This window comes from Numida meleagris, chromosome 26, assembly GCF_002078875.1.
Source record: "Numida meleagris isolate 19003 breed g44 Domestic line chromosome 26, NumMel1.0, whole genome shotgun sequence".
NCBI lineage: Eukaryota > Metazoa > Chordata > Aves > Galliformes > Numididae > Numida > Numida meleagris.
Genome location: NC_034434.1, coordinates 3,981,321 through 4,002,241, shown reverse-complemented (window position 1 = coordinate 4,002,241; position 20,921 = coordinate 3,981,321). Strand labels below are relative to the sequence as shown.

The 20,921-nt window shown below is 52.8% G+C and overlaps 1 protein-coding gene and 1 long non-coding RNA gene across 4 annotated transcripts; one reads left to right on the top strand and one right to left on the bottom strand.

Annotated features, from left to right (window-relative positions):
• LOC110388712 lies at nt 179–19,882 on the bottom strand. Of its 3 annotated transcripts, XR_002432954.1 has the most exons (6): nt 19,709–19,882; nt 16,960–17,085; nt 4,683–4,830; nt 3,103–4,066; nt 2,147–2,240; nt 179–1,736 (listed from the first exon to the last, which is right to left on the bottom strand). It is a non-coding gene; the product is annotated as an uncharacterized LOC110388712 (long non-coding RNA). The 3 variants fall into 3 exon arrangements; XR_002432953.1 differs by lacking the exons at nt 4,683–4,830; nt 16,960–17,085; nt 19,709–19,882 and having other exon boundaries at nt 3,103–4,295; XR_002432955.1 differs by lacking the exons at nt 4,683–4,830; nt 16,960–17,085; nt 19,709–19,882 and having other exon boundaries at nt 3,207–4,295.
• CCR7 (C-C motif chemokine receptor 7) lies at nt 6,981–16,958 on the top strand. The gene is made up of 3 exons (XM_021378213.1): nt 6,981–7,763; nt 11,206–11,255; nt 12,967–16,958. Exons 1-3 carry the CDS (start codon nt 7,754–7,756, stop codon nt 14,029–14,031), a joined length of 1,125 nt encoding a protein of 374 aa, XP_021233888.1. The 5' UTR covers nt 6,981–7,753; the 3' UTR covers nt 14,032–16,958.

The following is a 20,921-nucleotide window of genomic DNA, read 5'->3' as shown; positions in this document are numbered from 1 at the left end:
TCTTCACTGTTTAACTCTTACTTGCTACTTAGATATCCACATAGGACCTCAGCCAACGATCTGGCAAAGCACACAGCAGGAGAGCACTTGAGTGCGTTACTGCGGCCATGAGCGCAGCAGTGACGAGCAGCAGCTTTCCTCGCCGTGAGCTCCAAAACCTCTGGGGACTACAAACAATTCTACTGAAAATGCCACGTTTTGTCCTGTGCCAGGAGCAGCCCTCCCAAAGAGAACGACGCCAGATACGGAACCAGTTGTGTTTGCAGCTGCAGGAGCACACGCTTCGGTCAGCGCTGTGTGTCCATGGAATACTGGGTACATGAGACGGTCACGGTTTTTTAAATTTTTTTTTTCCTATTGGTCTAAAGATAATAAAATCCAACATTCTTGGTTTTTTTAAACCCACGGTGCTCTGGTTCTTGTCTGAAGGCGCTGCCCGCATTTCACACAGGGCTTCTGGCCGCTGCTCTGCGACTTAAGCCCAGGGAAAAACAAAATTGTGGGATCCTTTGCTGAAGTATATTGAGGACTGAAAGCTGCACGGCAGCAGCACCTGGAAACCAGAACATCAGAGCTGCTCCGTGCTGCTGCTTAATGCTACGTCCAGAACTCTGCCAATAGCTCTTGGCTCCAAGAGCCGTTGAATGGGGGAATTTGGGGAGGAAATACCTGTATACATGTATTTACATGAATACATGTAAATAACTAATTATTGGCAAAGACGGGCTGTGCTGCAGCTGAGGGTGTGTACCGGAGTGAGTAGGTGTCATCTTCAAGGGTAAAATCACCTTTCCAAGCAGACAAACCCGAACGAATGCCCGGCGTGGGGCGGCTGGAGCCCGGGGCGTTCCGGTGGCGGGCAGAGCTCAGGGCCCCGGGGCAGGACGCGGCTGTGAGCGTCGGGAAGGGACAGGGACCGCAGCGCGGCCCTGACGGAGCGCTGCCCCTGGGCGGCTCGCAGGGCAAGAAGGGGAGCGCTGAACAGCACGGGGAGCTGCACCGGGAGCGAGGGAACGCGGAGCGCCAAGGAGACGCCAGGAGGCGCCGGGGAGCGGGGAAGGTCGGGAAGAGCTGCGGGCAGCGGAGCACCGAGGGGCCGCGAAACCCGGCTCCTTTGCGACGCTCCTCCGGGAGCCCCTTCTCTTCTCGCCCCTTCTCGCCCCACGCTCCTTCGGGTGCCCGACATCTCCCAGTAACTGGCTGCCAAGGGCTCGGGCAGGCGGCAGCTGACTGCAGCTCCTGATGCAGCCCTGATGCACGCCCACCCGGAGTCCTCAGCAAGACACGAAACCCTCCCACGAGGAGCACGGAGCAGATAAAGCCCAGCAGCTCGCGGTGCTGCTCCTGCTGTTGAGCTCACGGCGTTCACTGCCTCCCCCTCCCCCCGTGTTTATGTGCTTGCTTTGGGAAGTGGGCGCTCGCACGCGGAGCCCTGGGGCCGCTCCGTCCGGCTGCAGTGAGCGCCCCGAGCCCCGTCCGTGGGTTGGATGCGGAGCAGGCGGCCGAGCTGCGCCGTGCACAGTGGGGGGGGGGGGGAGGGAGTGGGCTGTTCCTCCCCACCCACAGGGGACCCGCAAGAAAACGGGGCGACAAATCCCAACCATTGCATCGTGGCGAGGGAGTTGTTTTCTGCGCTTTGTTTTTCTCTTCAAGACAAAGTGGGCTTTGCTGAGGCTGACTCACGCTTTTTGACCTCTCACTTTGCTGCTGCTCCACACTTTGCTGCTGGGTTGGCTCTGTCGGTAAAATCAAGGAGGCGAAGTTTCTCTTCTGTAGTTGGCAGTTCTCAAAAATACGCTTTTATCTCACCACAAAAAAAAATAAAGTAAAAGCTACTTAAGAAGCCTGGGTTAAAAAAAAAAAAAGCGCTTTGTTTTCTTTTTCCCCTGCATTAATGTAATTAGGAGTCTTTACCAGCCCAAAGCCTTCTGACCTACAAAACTGACCTGGCAGTCGGGCAGCACGAAGCAGCCCCGCAGGGGAAGCGCTGGAAGGCATTGCGACGTTCAAACCCTGCGGAGTTTGAGGCTTTTTCAATAGCAACCCAACGGGCGGAGCCCCTGCTCCCATTGAAATCCATAGGACTCGGCGTCCGAGGAACTCCGCACCCGAAACAGCCCCGAGCAAGAGTCTGACCAAACATTACCTGCCATCACAAGGGGCAGCCCCGCAAAGCTCGTCCGCTTCCAGCAAAATGAGGATTCCAGCTGCAGGAGCTCTACTCACAGGAAGGATTACCCCTGCAACAGAAAAGAATCGAATGGATTAGCGCTGCTTCAGGGGGATAAAACGTCAGAGCGAAGCGAACGGAGCCGCGGGGACAGGGCGGCACGGGCGGGACAGGAGCTGCCCCTGGGAGCGGCACGGCGCAGCGCGGCTCGGCAGCTTGGGGCAGGGGCTGGGAGCTCCGGAGCCCCGTGGCAGCGAGGGCCCGGGACACGCTGCTCTGCGGCAATCACACCCGGGCCTTGCAAATCTCTGGGAGCGATGGCACTTCGCGGCGGGGGGGGGGGGGGGGGCTTTGCCGACACGGACAAAGTCGAGTGCAGAAGTGCCCGCACATTGCCGATAAGAACCGGGGCCGCCCGGTGCCACCAAGTGTCTCCCTCGGCTCCCAGCGCCCCGTGCCGGGATGGGCCGCGGTCCCGTCCGGGCCGCGCACCGCGGGCACCGAGCACGGCGCGGTTTGTGTCGGAGCGGCGGCAGCGCTGAGCGAGGCTCTGAGCGCTTAGAGCCGGCGCTTCTCATGCCGGGCTGTGACACCCGGCCCCGCGCACCGCGCCCCGCCGCCGCGGGGCTCCACGAGGGCTGCAGCCACGCGCTGGGCTCCGCTCGTCCTGCGCAGCTCTGGCCGGCGGCTCCGGAACTGACAGGCACAGAGAGCAGCGGCTGAAGGCGCGGGCCCTGCTCTGATCTCACTGTTTTTGTTCTCGGTTCCCTTCTTTCACTTTAACCCGTGTCTGTGTGTGTGTGTGTGTGTGTGTTTTTCATGGTCTTTGGGTTTCGTGTTTTGTTGGGTTTTTTTTGAAGTGGTTTTGCAGTTATTGGGATGGAATCTTACTGGGCTGTAAATTATCACGTACAGCTTCACTTGTGACTTACAGAAGCCCAGAATTTCTGTACACAGACAGTTTCATTTTGTTCTTTGTAACTCATCTCTACTTAAAGAAAAATAAAAATAAGATGATCCGTTTTAATGCAGGCACCGATTCTGCAGCGTGGGGGGAAAGGTCGGACCGGGAGCAGCAGGAACAGCAGGAACAGAGCAAAGCATCACGCATGCCTTTTCACCCTCAGGGCCAAAGAACGTCGTGTATGTGACGTCAGACTGGCTGAGCTCTTCCCAGAGAAGCTGCCGGCAGATGGTGATTCCCCGTTCCACAGCCGATCTGCTTCCAGGCTGCAGGGCTCGGCTGTCAAACCCCCGCACGGGACGCGGCCACGCCGCTGTGGGAAGGACGCTGTGTGCAGGGCCAGGCGGCGGCACTGCACCTCTCAGCTGCACCTCTCCCTCTCACGAAGGCTCCAGCGCCCACCGGTGTTTGATTTCCTCCAGGAACTTTGGGGCAGTTCCCACATCTGAGTGGGAACCAAGTTCAGGGAACGCTTCAAAACTCCCTCCTCATAACCAGCGTCACGCGCCTTCCCCACCTGTGGTACCCACAGCGTCCATGGATATTTTCCTGCTGTTTCTTACTCCTTGCCTTTCCTCTCCAGTCATTCACACTTGACCATCTGCCTCTGTTCCGTGTTACTCCAGGCCAGAAGGGATGCATGTGTTCAGCACAGACCCCTGCATCAGAAAATGAACTCGGTGGTGTGGACAAGCCCTAAGGAGCAGATCTGCAGGCAGGCGCCCGGCGCTGAGCCGGGGCGGTTCGGTGACGGTGACCGCTCCTCTTCTCCTTCGCACCTCAGTGGCAGAACCAGAGATGCCAGCCAGATCTGTCCCCTTCTGTTCGCATCTCTGGGTGCTTTTGCTTTCAGCTCAATTCCTGGACTGCAGGGTGAGGAAGCTGCTTGTGTGCAGAGCAGATGCTGAACTGGTCAACAGGTTTTTTTTCTTCTGTGGAAAGAAACATCATCACGCTATGACGCAGGCATGAGGAAGGTGAATTCCCAGTGTCACCATGCGTGTTCCTTCCCTCCTGTGGCTGACCAGCAGGCAGCATGGGCAGCTGTGTGCCCCTGGTGCAAGCCTGCCTGCTGTGCAGATTGCTTCCTCTTCTGGGTGGATAAGAATCTTATAATAACCTCATAGTGAGATGATAATCACGAGATTCGGTTTTATCTGTTTTTTCAGGGCATCCCCTAAAACCACTCTACGAACTGCTCTCGGGGTGGAATCCCAGCTCAGTACTGCTTTTAATGTCAGGAATTTACTTAAATTTCACTTCTCCTATTTTGTTTGCTTGAAGAAAACCATAAAAGTCCTCCCCAGCATAAACTTACTGATTTCATGGCATGAACCTTCCCCGCACGTCTCCCACATGCCAGCTCAGCTGCTCAAGATGTGAGAGGGGTGTTTGGGGACGAGGCAGGACTGGAGGCAGGAGGTCCCAAGCGCCTCGGGTCTGCGCTGCCAGGCACAGCAACCAGCAAATGTCAAGGTCCCATCCCAACGTAAGAGGAGGGACATCAGTGGGAAGTGGGCACGTGAGTTACATCCACCCTTAACTCACCAGTGCTTCTGCCTGGGCAACTCCAGCTTCCTGCAGCAGTGGGGACAAACTCTTCCACGCTTTACATCAGCAAAAGAGCAGAACGCCAACGCAGCGGGGAGCAGAGGGACGTACTGATGCTCTGCGCAGAGCGCCGCGCTGCCCGTCCCTGTGGCAAGGTGTGGGGAAGAGAGAGATGTCAGCAGTTTGCAAGGGACCTGCAACACCTGAGCTCAACTTGTAATGCTTCACATGGACAGCACCTCCCGGTAACTCAGCGTGTTTAGCTGAAAGTGCCAGCAGCGCTCACACAGCAGCTCCAGCCCGGCCGGGAGGTTGGTGTGGGTGATTCTCTGTGCAGCTGCGGGCAGAGCCAGCTGAGGGGCTGAGATCTGTCACCTGCTGAGAAACACCGATGTCACAGGGTCAGTTCTCACTCTCATGAAGCCAGGTTAATGGAAAATACACAAAGGCTTTGAGATGGGGACATGAAAACCTCTTGTTTGGGGCTTTTTTCAGAATGAGTTACACCTTGTTAAACCGAGTGGGAGCCCTGTGAGCTCCGCTTTCTAAGATCACGTTCCTGCTGCTCCACGCGGCCTGGCCGCGCTGGCACCGTGCTCTGTGGGCACCCACCTGGGTGGCAGCGGGGGGGGGTGTGTGTGCAAGGAGTGCAGTGCAGAGGCACAGAGGTGAGAAACAGACTGCAAGTACACACAGCCAAACTAAGCAAAGCGTTAATAAATGTTTGGAGAACTCCCCGGGCCCCAGACGTGACTGTACGAGAAGATTCGGTGTCGTAAGACAAAGCAGATTTTTCTTCACAGCACTGGAAATGTTTAAATGAACACTTTGCTTCAGCTGGGTCTGACAAGGCACGGCTCGGCGGGCACTGGGACTTAGCAGCTGATGCTGGGAGCACGCACAGGGAAACGAAGCACGAGCCGCCCGCTGCTTCTCGCTGCCTCCAGCATCAGCTGCTGTGCATTACACAGCAAACCACGCTACACAGAACCACGCTGCAGCCCCCTCCCCTCCGAGCTGCCCGGGCAGCAAACGGAGCTGGCAGCCCCGTCCTCGTGCAGGCAGCACAGAGCAGCACAAAGGCCCCACGCCCACCACTTCTGGGTATTCTGCTGGTGCCGGGGGGAAGCCTTTCATCTCTTGTCCCTCTGGGCGGAAGTGGTTGAAAGATAAAGCTCTCACAGGTAGCGTACCTGCTAGGATAACAATGAGCAAAGGGAACACAGCAAGAAATAGTAACGGGGATGTGAACTGCACCTGCCTACAGATGAGACAAAAGCGAGCGTGCTGAAAAGCCAGGGATGACGCTGAGAGCAAGGAGACTGCAGGCAGCCTCCTGCAAAGCCAAACAAAGGGGGGAGAGCCGTCAGGTGCCTGAACTGCCGTCAGCCTGGGAGGGTCCAGCACCCCACATGGGTGCAGGGCTGGGAAGGACACCAGTGGGATCGGGCTGCTAGGAGGGAAATGCTGAGGGGGCTGCAGTGAGAGCCGGGCGGGCACAGTGCCTGGGGAGGGGCTGCAACTGAAGACGTGTTCATGTAGACTGGGAGACCCCCCATGATCTGCGACTTCTGATTTATTATATTTAACTGGGGCTTAAGAGCTGGGAAGTGAGATTCTGCTTCAAGCTGCATGTCGAAGGCATGGCAGCAAGTGCTTAGCAGCTTTAGGGTCAGACTCTTTAGCAAAACTTACTCAGATTCTAGTGAGGTCCTGTTTTAGCTGTGGTTAACCATTACATTATCTTAATTCTAATATGCATACACCCCACCGTATTTATTTAGAACACAGTCTTCAGGTCTTCCAGTGCTAAACCGTGCTAGAGTGAATCACATCAGCCCTCCTCAGCGCCCCAGACTTCTAGGGGCTGTGGGGTTTCAGTGCTTAGGAGAAGAGTCGTTCTCAGCTGGGATGTGTGCACAGAGCTGCATTCTGCTGTGGGAAGCTATACGAGTGTTGGTGCCACTAATCAATTACACCAACGCAATCTGCCTGCTCCTCGCAATACATACCCCAAGTAACACCCACATTAGTTGGCAGGACACTGCTCGGATCACCCTGAATAAGACAGGTGCTGCTGAGAGACAGACACCGGCTGCCCACCACAGGTTCTTGTAATAGCTGCTGGATACACAGTTTGATGCAGAGTACACGTTATCTGTAGATCAGCTGAAGTACAATGTAGGTAGGACAGGGTTTCCTTTTTCTATTTCTCTGGTTACGTTTCTACCTGTTAGAAGAACAGTTCCAAGAAGCGGCATCCACCCCTGACAGCCACAACCCGCAGCCACCGAGTGACACTGAGCCAGAGCCCTCGGGAACGGGATGAGCCAAAGCGCGTCCCCGCAGCGCGAGCTGCCCAGGGCTCTGCTGAGCTCAGACCTCTGCAGCAGCGCGGGGCTGGGAAGGCACAGGACCGCAGATGTGCAAAACCTTAGAGGAAGGCATGTGTGCTGAGCCCCAGCAGATGGTACAGCAAAACCACCAGAAAGCAGAAAGAGGTGGGGAAGCCCACTTGCTCGGGAGCTACTGATGCGGACAGGGAGAAGGGCTGCCTGCCACGATGGCTTTTACGTGGTGCGTGGACGCCTTTCCTAGAAAGGGTTTAGTGGAGACGGGAAACTTCCCTGTTCCCTGCAGCAGCGGGTTCTGACCGACAAAGCAGGCTCTGCTGTGGAAACTCTCCTCTTGTCCCTGTGCCACAGCCAGATCCTCACGTTCCAAGTGCAGACGCAGGATCCGCTTTGCTCTGTGAGCTCTCGGCACAGAGCGCGTGTGCACGTGTGCTGCGGTGCGTGCAGCCCTCGGAGCGCGCGCTGAGGAAGAACCTGAGCACCCGTGTCTGCAGGGAGCGCGGGCTGCAGCGCAGCGGTCTGCCACCGCTGAGAGCACGAGGAGGAGGAGGGTCCGACCGCCAGGGCACGTCACCGGGTCCTGCCGAGGGGCAGGAAGTATAAAAGGCAGTTTCCCAAAGAGGGGCTCAGGCAGGAGCCGGCGCACACTCAGGCTGCGCTGTGGCATACGATGCTCTCGCCAGCCCTGTGACTTTGGCTGTTAGCAACAAGACCATGGACGGCGGTGAGTACCCGCTCTGCCTTTGTCTTCGGCTTTATTAATAAGGACGATGCCCAAATCCGTGCCCTATGGCACAGGGATGAAGCATTTTAAGATTATTTAATAGAAAAAGTTTTAATTTTCCTTGTGTGCGCTATGAACGTAAAGACCCAGTCACAGCTATCTTCTCCACAAGCTCAATAATCTCAAGTCAATTCGCTTCCAAACCACAAAAGGAGGCGGCCTGGGGGGGATTTCAGGGAGGCTCTGCTGTCCGAACGCGAGCTCTTCCCATACCATTGCTACCTTTTTCTCACGTTTCTTTTAAAGAGCTGCCATCTCCTTGGTCACATTTCACTTCCATGGATAAATCAAGGGATGGGAGTTTCTTCTTGGCTACACCTGCTCGCTTATCGAAATTTGCATGACTGAATATCTTCACTGGAGCCACCAAATCCTGATCCGATGCAAAAATTGGGCTTTGCATTTGCCTGCATCTGGAGCAGCCCCAAGATGGGGCACCAGCAGGGGTCTGTACCACAGCAGGGCACCCCGGAATGGAAGTGAGGGCATCTGCTCTTGGCACGTGCCGTGCCCGTTAGCACAGGAGGCGCGGAACTCGTGTCTGCTTCTTGCAGAAAGTCTCACGCTTTGTCAGCCACGGACACCTCACACGCCGTGCTCTGCAGGCCCCAGCTGGAATACGTGCAGCACTACTGCTGAGCACTTACCAGCTGAGCCAACCACCTTTCCTACACGAGCCTTTGAAATTTACTTATCTCTGCTTCTTCTGCTTCTTGAATCACAGTTTCCTAAGAGGGGTGGAGGCAGATCATCAGTGTCTCTGACAGAGATCTGTGAACGTATGAAACAAACCGTACGACACGGTTCTGTTACCCTCGCTTCAGCCCATCTTTCCTCTGTCTGTGGTGAGAAACAGGGGGGAAAGAAGGGGGAAACTGGCACCGAGCTGTTAACTGCCAAAAGTCATCATATTATTTAAATATGATTAATCCTTCTCAGAAATATCCGGTTCTTTCCCCAAAAGCCAATGATAGTGATGGTGAAGAGGCACCAGAAACCGGTGTACGGGTAGAGATCTCAGTAGCACGTTACTCACTGCCTACACGTGTGCTAAGGTGCTCGAGACTGAAACCTCCACTCGGCAGCCCTGGCCAACAGGAAAAAGAAATCCTTTGCCACGAGGGTTTAGCAGAGCAGGTCTGCTCACCTTCTGCTCTCGCTCTCCTCGCTTTGTGCGTACAGCACCAGCTGCAGCCCTCCTCCCAGGAGCGAGCTGTCACCCCCCGAGAGCGGTGCTGAGCTACTCCAGGGAGCAGAGCTGCCCGCTCCCAGCTGCACACAGCTGCTCTCCTTTCATCACGATCCCCAGGGCCTGCAGGACAGCAGCGTGCTCCCGGGGACTGCAGCAATGCGGGGTGGTGCTGCTGAGGGAGGTGGGGGTCACGCGGGGCTTTGCAGCACGCGCTGACCCCCCCACTGCACTGCTTTCCGTTGTCTCATTAGAAGTGAGGTTGCTGTTCCAACTGTTTACGGGGACTTTTGAGGGGGTTTTTTTCTTAATATTTTGAGGAACGAAACTTTACGAAAATACCCACAGCCGAGAACTGCCAGAGGCAAGAAAACGTAAAGCTACCTAAAGCTGTCTATTAAACTCCAGAGTGGGCCTCATTTCCTCCCTGCAGCCCATTTGCTTCTGCTCCCCTCTCCCTCCCGCCCTGGGCTCCCGTGAGCATAGCACCAAGAAGCAAGTCTCATCCAGTTAATGTGAAAGCAGTGAGTCAAGGACCGGCTCAGGCAGACCACGAAGCTGCACTGCCCCCAGTTATGCCTTTGCAAACACGTAAGCTGGGGCCAGGGGATGGAAAGCGCGAGCTTTTTTTACACTGAAAATCATCTGACATTTAAGATTCGTGAAACAGCAACTGAGGGAAAAAAAAAGTGAAGCTTTTCAAAGGAATGATACCTTGCTGATCTGTCCGTTAGTTGAGTCACTTTGTTATCAGTCCTATTTCGTTAGACACTTCAAAGGGTGGTGTTTTTTTTTTTTTTTAAAGGCAACTCACTGCTGCTATGCATCCATGCCTTTTCGACACAGGCAGAGGGTTTCAGTGGTTTGGGCTCCCAGAGCATTCTCCTGGTCCAGTGCAGGACCAGGACAGGAACCAGCGGAGCAGGGAAGGGTGTGAAGGAGCCCTGAAGCAGCATACAGCTTCACAGAGCAGAGCTGTGCACGTGGCTGCTGAACACCGAGGGGCAAAGGGTTCAGCCAAACTTCTGAGCAAACACTCATCCATGAGGACAACAGCATGCTGCTCACCAGAGGAAACAGGCAGCAGACAGCCAGAGCCATCTCCTGCCTCAGGGCAAGCCCTGCTCAGCAACCCCGGGGCAGGAGATGGTGGGGAGGCAGGGGCTGCAGAACAGGGGCTGCCTTGTGCCAGACAGACAGAGTGGCAGAACACCTGACCTGGAAGAGACCCACAGGGATCACAGAGTTCAATGCCGCACAGGGCTGTCCAAACCTCAAACCGTGCGTCTGAGCTTCCTAAACTCTGTCAGGCCTGGGGGGAAGCGTGAGCACCATGCTCACAGCAGCAGATGCCAGCTGTCCCTCAGGGACACTGCTCCTGCCAGAGCAGGCAGGGCACGGGCTTTCTCACAGCTGCCAGATCACCTTCAACTTCAGCAATTTTCGGTCACAACTGCCTGAGGTAGATGCTGGCATGTGCTTTAAATAGAGAGAAGAGAAAGCTTTCACTGGCCTCTCTGTCTTTGCTAACCACAGCAGGAAGAGCTGCTTGTCTGAGATTGCTCTCACCATTATCACATCTGGCTCTGAATTTAATTTTCCTCCCAGCTGACAGCGTGCTGCATCTCCACATCCAAAGGCAGCAGAAGCCAGCTCTGACATTTAGACAAGCAATAAATTTGAGCCAGCTTCAGCTCCATACATCCTGCAGGGAGCAGAGCCTTCCTGATCTGCACTCCGGTCACCACGCTGCCAGGGAACAGCTGTGCCAAACTGACTGCACTCACAGTTGTTTGTACACGCGTTGAGTGTGCTACACCCTCAGCTCCGAGCACAGGAGATGGGCTGCTGGCTGCGCCCTGCAAGAGCATGAAGTTGGGGGTGGGGGGGAAGAAAGAAAAAGAAGTCTGCAATAAAAATGGTTACACTATGCATGAGCTAATTGTCTTTAGCTATCAGATGAGGCTGCAGAGGCCAGGCTTCCGAGACTCAATCTGTGCTCTCACAGTGGCTTGTTACATGACCCTGTGTTATCCTGTTAGCATCTTCACTGCTTCTTTTGTTTGCGCAGCTGCAGGGAGCTTTGCAGAGTTCAGAATGCCACAGTCAAGTATGCTACCACTGCTTTTCTACAACAAGCAGCACGTGGAAATCCCGACCTAACTACTAACACCGTGTCTCCTTCTTCCCTAGGCAAACAGCTGAAGGCCACCCTTGTTTTCAGCCTTCCCCTAATTTTTCAGGTAAGATGTTGAAAACAACATTGTTGAAATGCAACTGCATTTGTGTTGTGGGTAAAGAGAGATCTCAGAAACTTTGACAGGCAAAACAGCAGCCACCCACAGCCCTGGAGAGATCCGTGGGGCACACGGCTGCTCACACTCATAACCCAGCACCCGCAGAGGTGGGCGGTGAGAGCAGCGCTAAAACCAGAGGGAAAACAAACAAAAGGAATGACAGCAATGAAAGAACAGAAACAACAGCATAAACAGATCTTAAGGCAGCCGTGACTGTTAGAACTGAGACCCATTTTCACAACACAGTGTGCATTTTCAGTAAAGACACAAGCACCATATGCAGAGTGCTTGCTAAAAACCAGCTCCCGGCTCTTCAGGAGTTCCCGGTCCCAGTTCCTGGGCTTTAACCGGTGTCAGGACTGAAGAGCTGACGAGCCCAAGCAAGGCGCCCACCCTCCTCCACCTGCTCCTGCTCAGAGCCCGTGTGAAGCAGGAAGGAGGAGCCCGAGCTGCGCTGTGACCTGCTCCTGAACCACAGGCCTGGCCTCCAGCACTCGTACTCCTGCAACCACAGCAGCGGCCTCAACCGCGCCATGGTCCCCAGCTCAGGCTCCCTGAGGCTCAGCGAGGCCTGCAGGCTGCTTTCCCCTTTCACTTCTGGTGGCATGCCTCCAGATTGCACACAGGATGTGGTGAAAGCCAGGCCTGCCTGAGATGGAGCGTGCTGCGAGATTCGGCGATAAGGGGCAGAGGTATCCAGGGGAAACCTTTCATCTCCGAGCAATGGAGAGAAGGTTCTGGAGACTAATGACTCTCACAGAAAGCAGGGCAGAGACACCACAGGCTCACTCTGCCCTCCTGAGCGTGGCAGTGTAGGAAGATGAAACAAGAATAATCAGAGCTTAAATCAGGGGCAGGGGCCTGTGAATGAGATGCCAGCAACCCGTCCATGTCAGCACGGTAACGATTTCCTGCTTTGCTTGCTGTGTTTCCTCACAGTTTCATTGACATCTCTACTCATTTAGCAGAAAACACAGCCGAGGGAGGCAGGGAAGCTCCGGCTTTGTCTTCCCCCAGAGCCCTGTGCTCGCAGCCCCGCTCCCTGCAGGCTCAGCCCTGGTGGGAGTGAGGAGGAGAAGGCCCAGGGAGCCAGGAGAACAGCAGTGCTCACGGTACCAGGGTGCTGATGGCAACAAGAGCAGCAGCTGCACCCCTCCCTTGCACTTCTTGTCTAAGTGCACGTGAGCAACAGGAGTATCTCAGATGGGGAAGGGAGGTGAAACTGAAGCTAGAAAATGCCTAACAAGTAGACTCAGACAAGAGGAAGTTTTGCTGAGAGAAGGAGAACACCAAAGGCTGTGTTATTTTTCCTATTTTATCTAACAACTGACCATGTATGTTTTGGGTCCTGACGCATTCTGGAAACCAGCCACACGTTCTAGAGTTCTCAGGGGTTATATTCGTTGCACGCTAACTTTTCTTGTTGAATTCCTGTGATGAGCCCCCAAGAATCCCAAGCCCCACAAACTTATCCAAGTTCTCAGCCATGAGACCTTGTCAACTCTGCTCATGATGGGAACTCCCTGGGACATCCCTGCTGGCCACGGCTGGGTGCTGCTGCTGACATCAGTCCCCCCCTGGAAACCACCCACGGGGGGACAGAGGCCGTGCATCCCCGGTACCTGTCTCAATGAGCTTTGTTCCTTCCCTGTTCTAGTTCTGTGCCGCGAACAACGTCACCGATGACTATGACGCCAACACCACCATTGACTATAACATGTTTGAGATCCTGTGTGAGAAGAAGGAAGTCCGTGATTTCCGTGCTGCCTTCCTCCCAGCCATGTACTCCCTCATCTGCTTCACGGGGCTGCTGGGAAACGGGCTGGTGATGCTCACCTACATCTACTTCAAGCGGCTGAAGACCATGACAGACATCTACTTGCTGAACCTGGCCCTGGCAGACATCCTCTTCCTGCTGACCCTCCCATTCTGGGCCACAAGTGCAGCCACGTTCTGGTGTTTTGGAGAATTTGCCTGCAAAGCAGTCTATTGCATCTGCAAAATGAGCTTCTTCAGCGGGATGCTGCTCCTGCTGTCCATCAGCATCGACAGGTACTTTGCCATTGTTCAGGCTGCCTCGGCCCACCGCTTCCGTCCCCGAATGATATTCATTAGCAAGGTCACGTGCATCCTCATTTGGCTCCTGGCCTTCGTTCTCTCAATCCCCGAGCTGGTTCACAGCGGTGTAAATAACTATGATAGCCATCCCCGGTGCTCCATCATTGCTAATGACTTGCAGACTTTCAACACTGGCATCAAAGTGTCCCAGATGGTTTTTGGCTTCTTAATTCCCCTGGTGGTCATGTCTGTCTGCTACCTCATCATTATCAAAACATTACTCCAGGCTCGAAACTTTGAGAAGAATAAAGCGATCAAGGTGATCATTGCGGTGGTCATCGTCTTCGTGGTCTTCCAGCTGCCCTACAATGGTGTCATGCTGGCCAAGACCATCTCAGTCTTCAACAACACCAGCTCATGTGAGGAGAGCAAGAAGCTTGACATGGCAGACGATGTCACCTACACTCTAGCCTGCTTCCGATGCTGCCTCAATCCCTTCCTCTACGCCTTCATAGGCGTCAAATTCCGCAACGACCTCTTCAAGCTCTTGAAGGAGCTGGGCTGCCTGAGCCAGGAGCGCCTCTGGCAGCTGTCTTCCTGCCGTGAGAGCAAGAGGTTTTCCTTTGCCATGGAGACAGAGACAACGACCACCTTCTCCCCGTGAGGAGAGGTCCAGGGAGGCTGAAGGCCGGTGTTGTTTTGTACACTGCTTCTATTTTGAATTACTGATAGAGAAAGACCTGCCATTACTTTAGGAAGGGCAGCTGCAAGAGGAAGACCAAAGAACCTCTCCATATTTCACTCAACGAGCATTGCCATCCAATGTTTTCATGGATGGAGAGACTTCAATAAAGACTCTGACTAACGGTAAAGAAAGGGAGAGGGAGACCAGTGAGTTTAGAATTCATCACCCCATTTCACCTTTATTTCCTAGCCAAAATCAGAAATGCTCAAAGTGGTACATTTTCATTAAAAGCAACAAGAAGCAAGAGAAGCGGATGTATGTGCTACAGAATTGCTTGTTTTAGAGCTGAATTTCCAAGAGCATTGTCCTTGTTTTGCATGTTGCATTTAACAAGACCACCTGTTACTCTTCCACACGTACAAAAATGACGCTCACTGCACTGATCCAGCGCTCAAGACAAAACAGCACCAACAGCCCCAGGCTCCCAGAGCAACACAACACGCAGCGTAAGCTGTGAAGCATCCTAGTATGCAACTCTCTGCTCTGTCTTCCTCCATGAACAGTACGGAAGTTGTGTAACCAATACTAAATTCATACATATAATATGCATCATTTCAATAACTGTGCATATTATTGAGGCATCTCAGGTTTGTCCACTTCACTTCTGCCTGTAGCAATGACATCTGGTGTTTCACCTCCTAAAGAACACTGCTTATTGCATCCCAGTGTTGACTTGCACTCTTTGGGAATGCTGCTTCACTTTGGCAATACAGCCTTCTTCAGCTTCTGAAAGGGCATCTGCCTGCATGAGGGCTGCTGCAGGGCTAGCTAGCATAGTTTAGATTCCAATTTTTGCACAAAGACAAGTTATTTGCAAGTGCCAAAGATCTGATGCCTTCCCAACCACCAGCCACACAAACTTGAACCAAGAAACAGGAACTTCAGTGACAGGTACTTCAGTATATTTTTAGCACCCAGTTCTTCAGCCTGTCCTCACATCAGCCGTACTCCTGACATGCTGAGGGAGTCTTTACTTACATGCCCGATGTGAAAGCACGCGTTTTGGCAGACTACTGCCAGAATGCTCAGCATTCAAGCCCAGGGCAAATCTGAACCTATTTCTTAGGGCAAAACTTAAATTCAGGATATAACTGTGCCCATGGTCTGACCACTGCAATCTGTCAGTATCCAAAGCTCACCGCTATCCACCCTTATCAGCTGCGTGGACACAGCTGCTGACTGTCACATACACGTGGGGGTTTCTGTGCTGTTGCTTGCTGACCTCAAGAGATAAAATCACAAGCCTGGGTTTCCTTCTCCCTTACCAACCTACATGACTTTCTAGGAGAACTTCAGCAGCTGTCTTTTTATGTCAGATATGTATTTCACTTATAAGCTATTGAAAATGTGTTTAGCATTCATACTGTCACTCCTAATAACGATGCCATTCACTGCAGTTTGATTTAAACGCAAAGGACAGTCACGGGTTGAAGATTACTGCCAGGGTGACATACTTGAAAGGAACATGGCAGCTGAACACCAGATGACTGTCATGTAAAACAAGGCCTTGAACACGGTGCCAGTCGGTGCATTTACCAGACGGACGAAGATTCCTACCAGCAGACGAACACCCTGGGAGCTGCTGTTATGGGACATCTGAACGTCAGCTGGGGAGGAGCTGCTGCAATTGTTTGTGCATCTGTTACTGACTTCCATGCTCTGATCCCCACAGCACACAGCTCTCCCCAGAACCATACAACAAAGGCAGAAAGCCTTGGCTCCTAGCGCTGGGCAGGGACCTAACGCAGTGGACATTCCAGCCCCACCTTCTGGAGCAGCAGATGAACAGCTCTGATTTGTGGAACCTGTGGGGCACATTCCTGCGGACATACAGAGCTGTGCAGGGCAGAACACATACTGACAGACACTCCTCTCAGTACCACTCACAGAAACATTCAGAGTGACACAGGGAACTCTCTGGATCGTAGGTCAAAAAAACTTTAGTTCTAGAGACATGACAAAATCCACCTTCAAGTAGAGATCCCCATTAGTAGTTTTTGAGACGATGCTGCCAGTTACGTGGTGGGCTGCCAATCACCATTTTAAGAATTCTTCTTCCTAAACCATCTGGCTCAGAGGTGTGGGATTTTGCCATGAGCTGAACTCAGGAAGAAAGCACCCTCTGCTCTGAATAACCCGTCTGTGTTGAATGACAATCCCATCCTCTTGTTCCAAGCGTTTTCTTTTATAATGCCCATTTAACACGTACAGTAAGTGCTGCTTCTCAGTCATATCAAAGGAGGGGTTAAGACTGGCACACCGAATTGTCGTTTGTTCTTGTTTTCCTCCTGCATTTCTTATTCAGGCGAGGAAAAGTTGACCAGAGTAAGGAACACCGATCACACGGGCTCCTCCTAGTTTCCTTCACCAGTAACAATGTACTCTTAATGTATATTCAGATGTCAAGCTGCTTTTCATAGATAAAGTTCAGCAGGCACATGAATGTACCCTGAAATACACTGCTTTCACTGAATCTTTTTATGCAAAATACACTCCCCTAACTTATTCTAGCAGGGAAAACTGCCTCACCAAAACATGCAATTGTACCTGCAGCCTGTTTAATAAAAACCATTTCCTTCCAAAAAATGAGAAGTTTTTAGGTCTTTGCCAACGGGACGTACTCTGCATAGGGAAATACGCAGCGGCCTTTGTAAGAATGAGAAACAAAGCAGCATCTGGGACAGCTGCATCTGGTGCCTCCTCGACGAGGCAGCGGTGACTGCAGAGCGCGTGGCTCTGGGTAAAAGCGCTCAGCCACCACCCAAAGCTGAGGTTCTCCCATGAAGTCTGAGGACTGACTGTATGTTGCTACTCGATGGAAATAAATTATGACCATTTTGAAAATACCTTTGTTTTTCCCTCGTGTATTTCCTCGCAGGATGCACCTTGTACGTGTCAGAGCAGTTCATGTCACGTCCTTCTGGGCTGGCCAGGAGCTGTCTGTGATCACCCCAGCTTTGTATCAGCACTGCTCTACAGGAAAAAAAAAATAGACAAAGTGTGTAAGCAGCCTAATTAAAAGAAAAAAAAAGTCGGTTTACTAATTATAAAGTGAAGAAGTCAGAAGCAGATTTAGTAGCGGTGTCTGCCTTTATTTTTACTCTCAGCCTAATTGTCTTCACGCTGTTCCAGCACTGGAGGTACCAGCGGCTATGTACATGAAAAGCTTTCGTATTTAGAGTCAGTAACAAAAACATCACAGCATCGTTCAAAGCGCTCACAGGGAGAGGCAGGGACCGCTGCTCCCACGGCTCAACGCCTCCGTACCAGCAGCACAGCAGCAACCGCTGCACGAACTGAGGTGTCCATGCAGCCCAGCTCTGCCTCCCCAGCAGGCCCACCTGCACCATGAGCGCTTCTTCCTGACGTTCCCACTTGATTTGCGCCTCAAGGGGCACAGAGACAGTCATTATCCCTTACAAAAACTGCCCTGCAGTTGCAACCGTGGAATCAAAGAGAAGAGCAAAGCTGCGGGAGGGAAGTCTTTGTCACCACACAAAAGAATGAGCTGGAGTTAGTGAGGTAAACAAACCCTAAAAATAATGCACGTGGGTGATGAGGAAGGGTGGTGGCACTTCGCAACAGTCAGAATAGATGAGGGTGGGCCATAGTTTCCTCTCCCCATTTCTTCTTTTACATGGAAAAATAAACCCAAGTCCCATTCTCAGGGCGGAGGTGTCAGATCTCGGGGAAAAACCTCTTTCATGGCCAGTAATTGCCCCCAGGTGCTTCATCTCTGCACCCCCAGCAGGGCACTGCCTGCCCTCCCCACTGCCAGCCTCCTTCCCACACCACAGCCTTCCTCCCTTCCCAGCTGGGCCGTTGCAGGGTGGTTCTGGGGAAGCCTCCTTCAGCTGAGGCCTCAGCTGCCCCGTGCTTGTTCCGTCACAGCAGCTTCTTCCCCAGGCACGAAATCAGAGATAAAAACATCACTTTGCAAAAGCAGTAATTAGCTGTATTCTGGTACCACGCACAGGAGCCTTCCCACCCTCTCACTGAAAGAGAAAAGCACTCCTAACGTGCTTAGATTTTGCAAATTGAGAGTTTTCAAGTAGGCACATGCACAGCTGAGTAGCAGCCTAACCTATTTTCAAGCTGCGTGAACAGTTGGTTTTCACTTTCACCTTCCAGTAAGACCCCAGCTCTCCACAGACCTAAGGCTGCTCCCAGAGCAGGGAGTCAAACCTCTGATAAATTAAACAACACCTGCCATTGCCACAGCTCGCTATAGAAATCTTCTTCAGGTCTCGACAAGCACGGAGGCTTTGGGTTCATCTCCACCACACGCATGGCAGATTCGGAGCCAATCTAGGCATGATCTCATGTATTTGTCATTGCTGAACCTATGCAAATCCTCAGCTTGCAGGAACTGAAACTAACTTACCTTCTTGCTGCTTTGTTTTTTTTAATTCAATTGTCTAAAATAAGATAGCAAGCAGGTATTTACTTTCTTTGCTGACAAACCATTACATAAAGCTGAATTTCTGAGTGCTGATATGCTTGAATGGAAATTTTCTGTGACTAAAGACCACATCTAACGTCTAAAATTATCCTGCCAGAGAGGAAAGGCCCAAATCACCTCCAGTGCCACAAGCAATCCAAAGAGCCCTCCAGGATTCAAAGTCTGCAGACATCCTCCATTATCAAAACTAGAGCTTCTATGGATCCTAGCTCTTCCTTCTTTAACCAGGAGCATGGTCTAAAATCCACTGAAAGTAACAGAAACTCATGACAGGTCTTTGCGTTACCTTGGGAGCTGGTATGAATTTTTCATGCTATCCAACACAAGAGGAGAGGAGGCAAAATCCCAGCAGATATGTATGTACAACCAAGCGCAGTTCTGAGGACAGCAGAGGGAAGAGCAGCCACTTACTGCATTTTTCCCTAGGTGCTGAGAGTTTCACCGGCTCTGCCAGCAGAGCAGAGGAGTTCCATGTGTGTCTGTTAAGGCCCGAGGAGCCCTGGACCTGCTGGAGAAGCCCTGTGCCACGACAGGGCTGTGACAGAAGCACCGACTCCTATAGCCCGTGCCCGCCACCACAGCAGAGGCTGCAGAGCCGTGTGCTCCTGTGGGACAAAGCCCTCACTGACACCACCTGAGCCAACAGCTCCAAGAGGCTGAGTGCTCCAAGAAGCAGAAAGGTGCCCTTCCAAGGATCTTAACGCGCTATGCAGTAAAAAATAAAATTTTCACCAGTACAAATGACTCACAAGTCAAAGTGCCTTATCCAAAGACCCTAAGCTGTCATTTCCAAGAAACAATGCTGCTTTTGTGTGCTTCACACACCCAACAAAGGCAACCGATTTCCCACCCAGCTGTCTGAAAGGGAGACGCTGATTGAGACACACAAAGATCAGTGTCTGACCAGATACCACCGATTACTTCCTCTGATTTTGATCCTGTTGGCTTTGTATAGCCTAGAAATCAAATTTAGGCATTCTGGTTTACCAGTTTTAATTACAAGGAAAGCAGATATTCCCATCCACAGCATACACCAGGCACATACAGCCCCACGAGCCCCCCGCTCCCTCTGCTCTCCCCCCAAGCTAGCACAGCCGGCCCGCGCAGCCTGGGAGGCTCTGGCTGCACACCCACCGCTTCGCATCTTATCAGCAGGGCATCTGACATCTACAGGAGAACGTTAACGTGGAAGGAGGTGTGAACACACACGTGCTCAGGTCTGCATCTGTCTCCCAGCAGAACTGGTTTCAGACTCCAGGGGCTATGGCAGCAAAATTAAACACCCCACTCAATCTCGCCACCAGAGCTGCACAAATGAAAGCTCATGTTTTTAGGGGAGCGTTGACTGATTCCCTTCAAGATAACAAGTTTCTTCTTCTATCTTGTGGCCACACCAAGCAGTGAGAAACAATCTCTACCCCCGTGCCAGGGCGGGGAGGGGGAGAAGGAAAAACAAGTCTCTTTCTGGATGACTAACACAGCCAGCAGCGATTGCCACTCTGCAGCTCAGCCCCGCTCTTCAACAGGGAGCTACACAAGGCTCCTTTGAAGAGGTTAACACCTCAGTTGATGCTCTCTGCATCACCAGAGGGTCACAGGTAGCTGCAGTGCTCATGCTGAAACTTCAGGATGTCACTGCACAAAGAGGACATCTTCACCAAAAGTCACAGCTTCCACCAGGCCTGGGATGGGATAGCAGCAGGCCTGGCAAACAACCGGACCCTCACAAGAGTCATCGAAATGTCTCTGTTGCCAGCAACTGCTGGTGGGACTCCACACCCACCTGCAGCTGAGCAGCCCTCACATGTCAGTGCTGCCTGAGCAACAACCAAGCATTGCTGCAAGGTGTGCCACCAGAGTCCTGGAGACTGCTTTGAAGCGTGCTGCCAGTAACAAACAACAAAGAAGTCTCCCAGCCATCAGAAACGAGATGTGAGACGCCATCAGACCGTGCCTCCTCTGCTGGGTGCCCTGTCTGGGGCACGATGTGGGCTGCAGCCATCAGATGTGCACGGCCCATCTCCAGCAGCACAGCTCCTGTCCACAGGAGCACAGGGACAGCACACTAGGAGGCATCAGTACTGCAGAAAAGCTACCCCACACTGGGGGCTTGGGGCTTCTGGCACCTGCTCACCCCAGAGACCTGTTCCTAAGCTGCCACAGTCTGCACCAGCACAACCAGAAGCAGACAGCTCCCTATACCACAGAAGTAGTATCTCCCTGGGGAGGCTGTGACTTTCTCCCATGGGGTTGCCAGACTGCTCGGAGGGGTCCAAACCAAGCCATGCCCTTTATAATCAGTAACACAAAAGGAGCCTTTCCTCACAAAGCATTTCCTTCCGCAGAC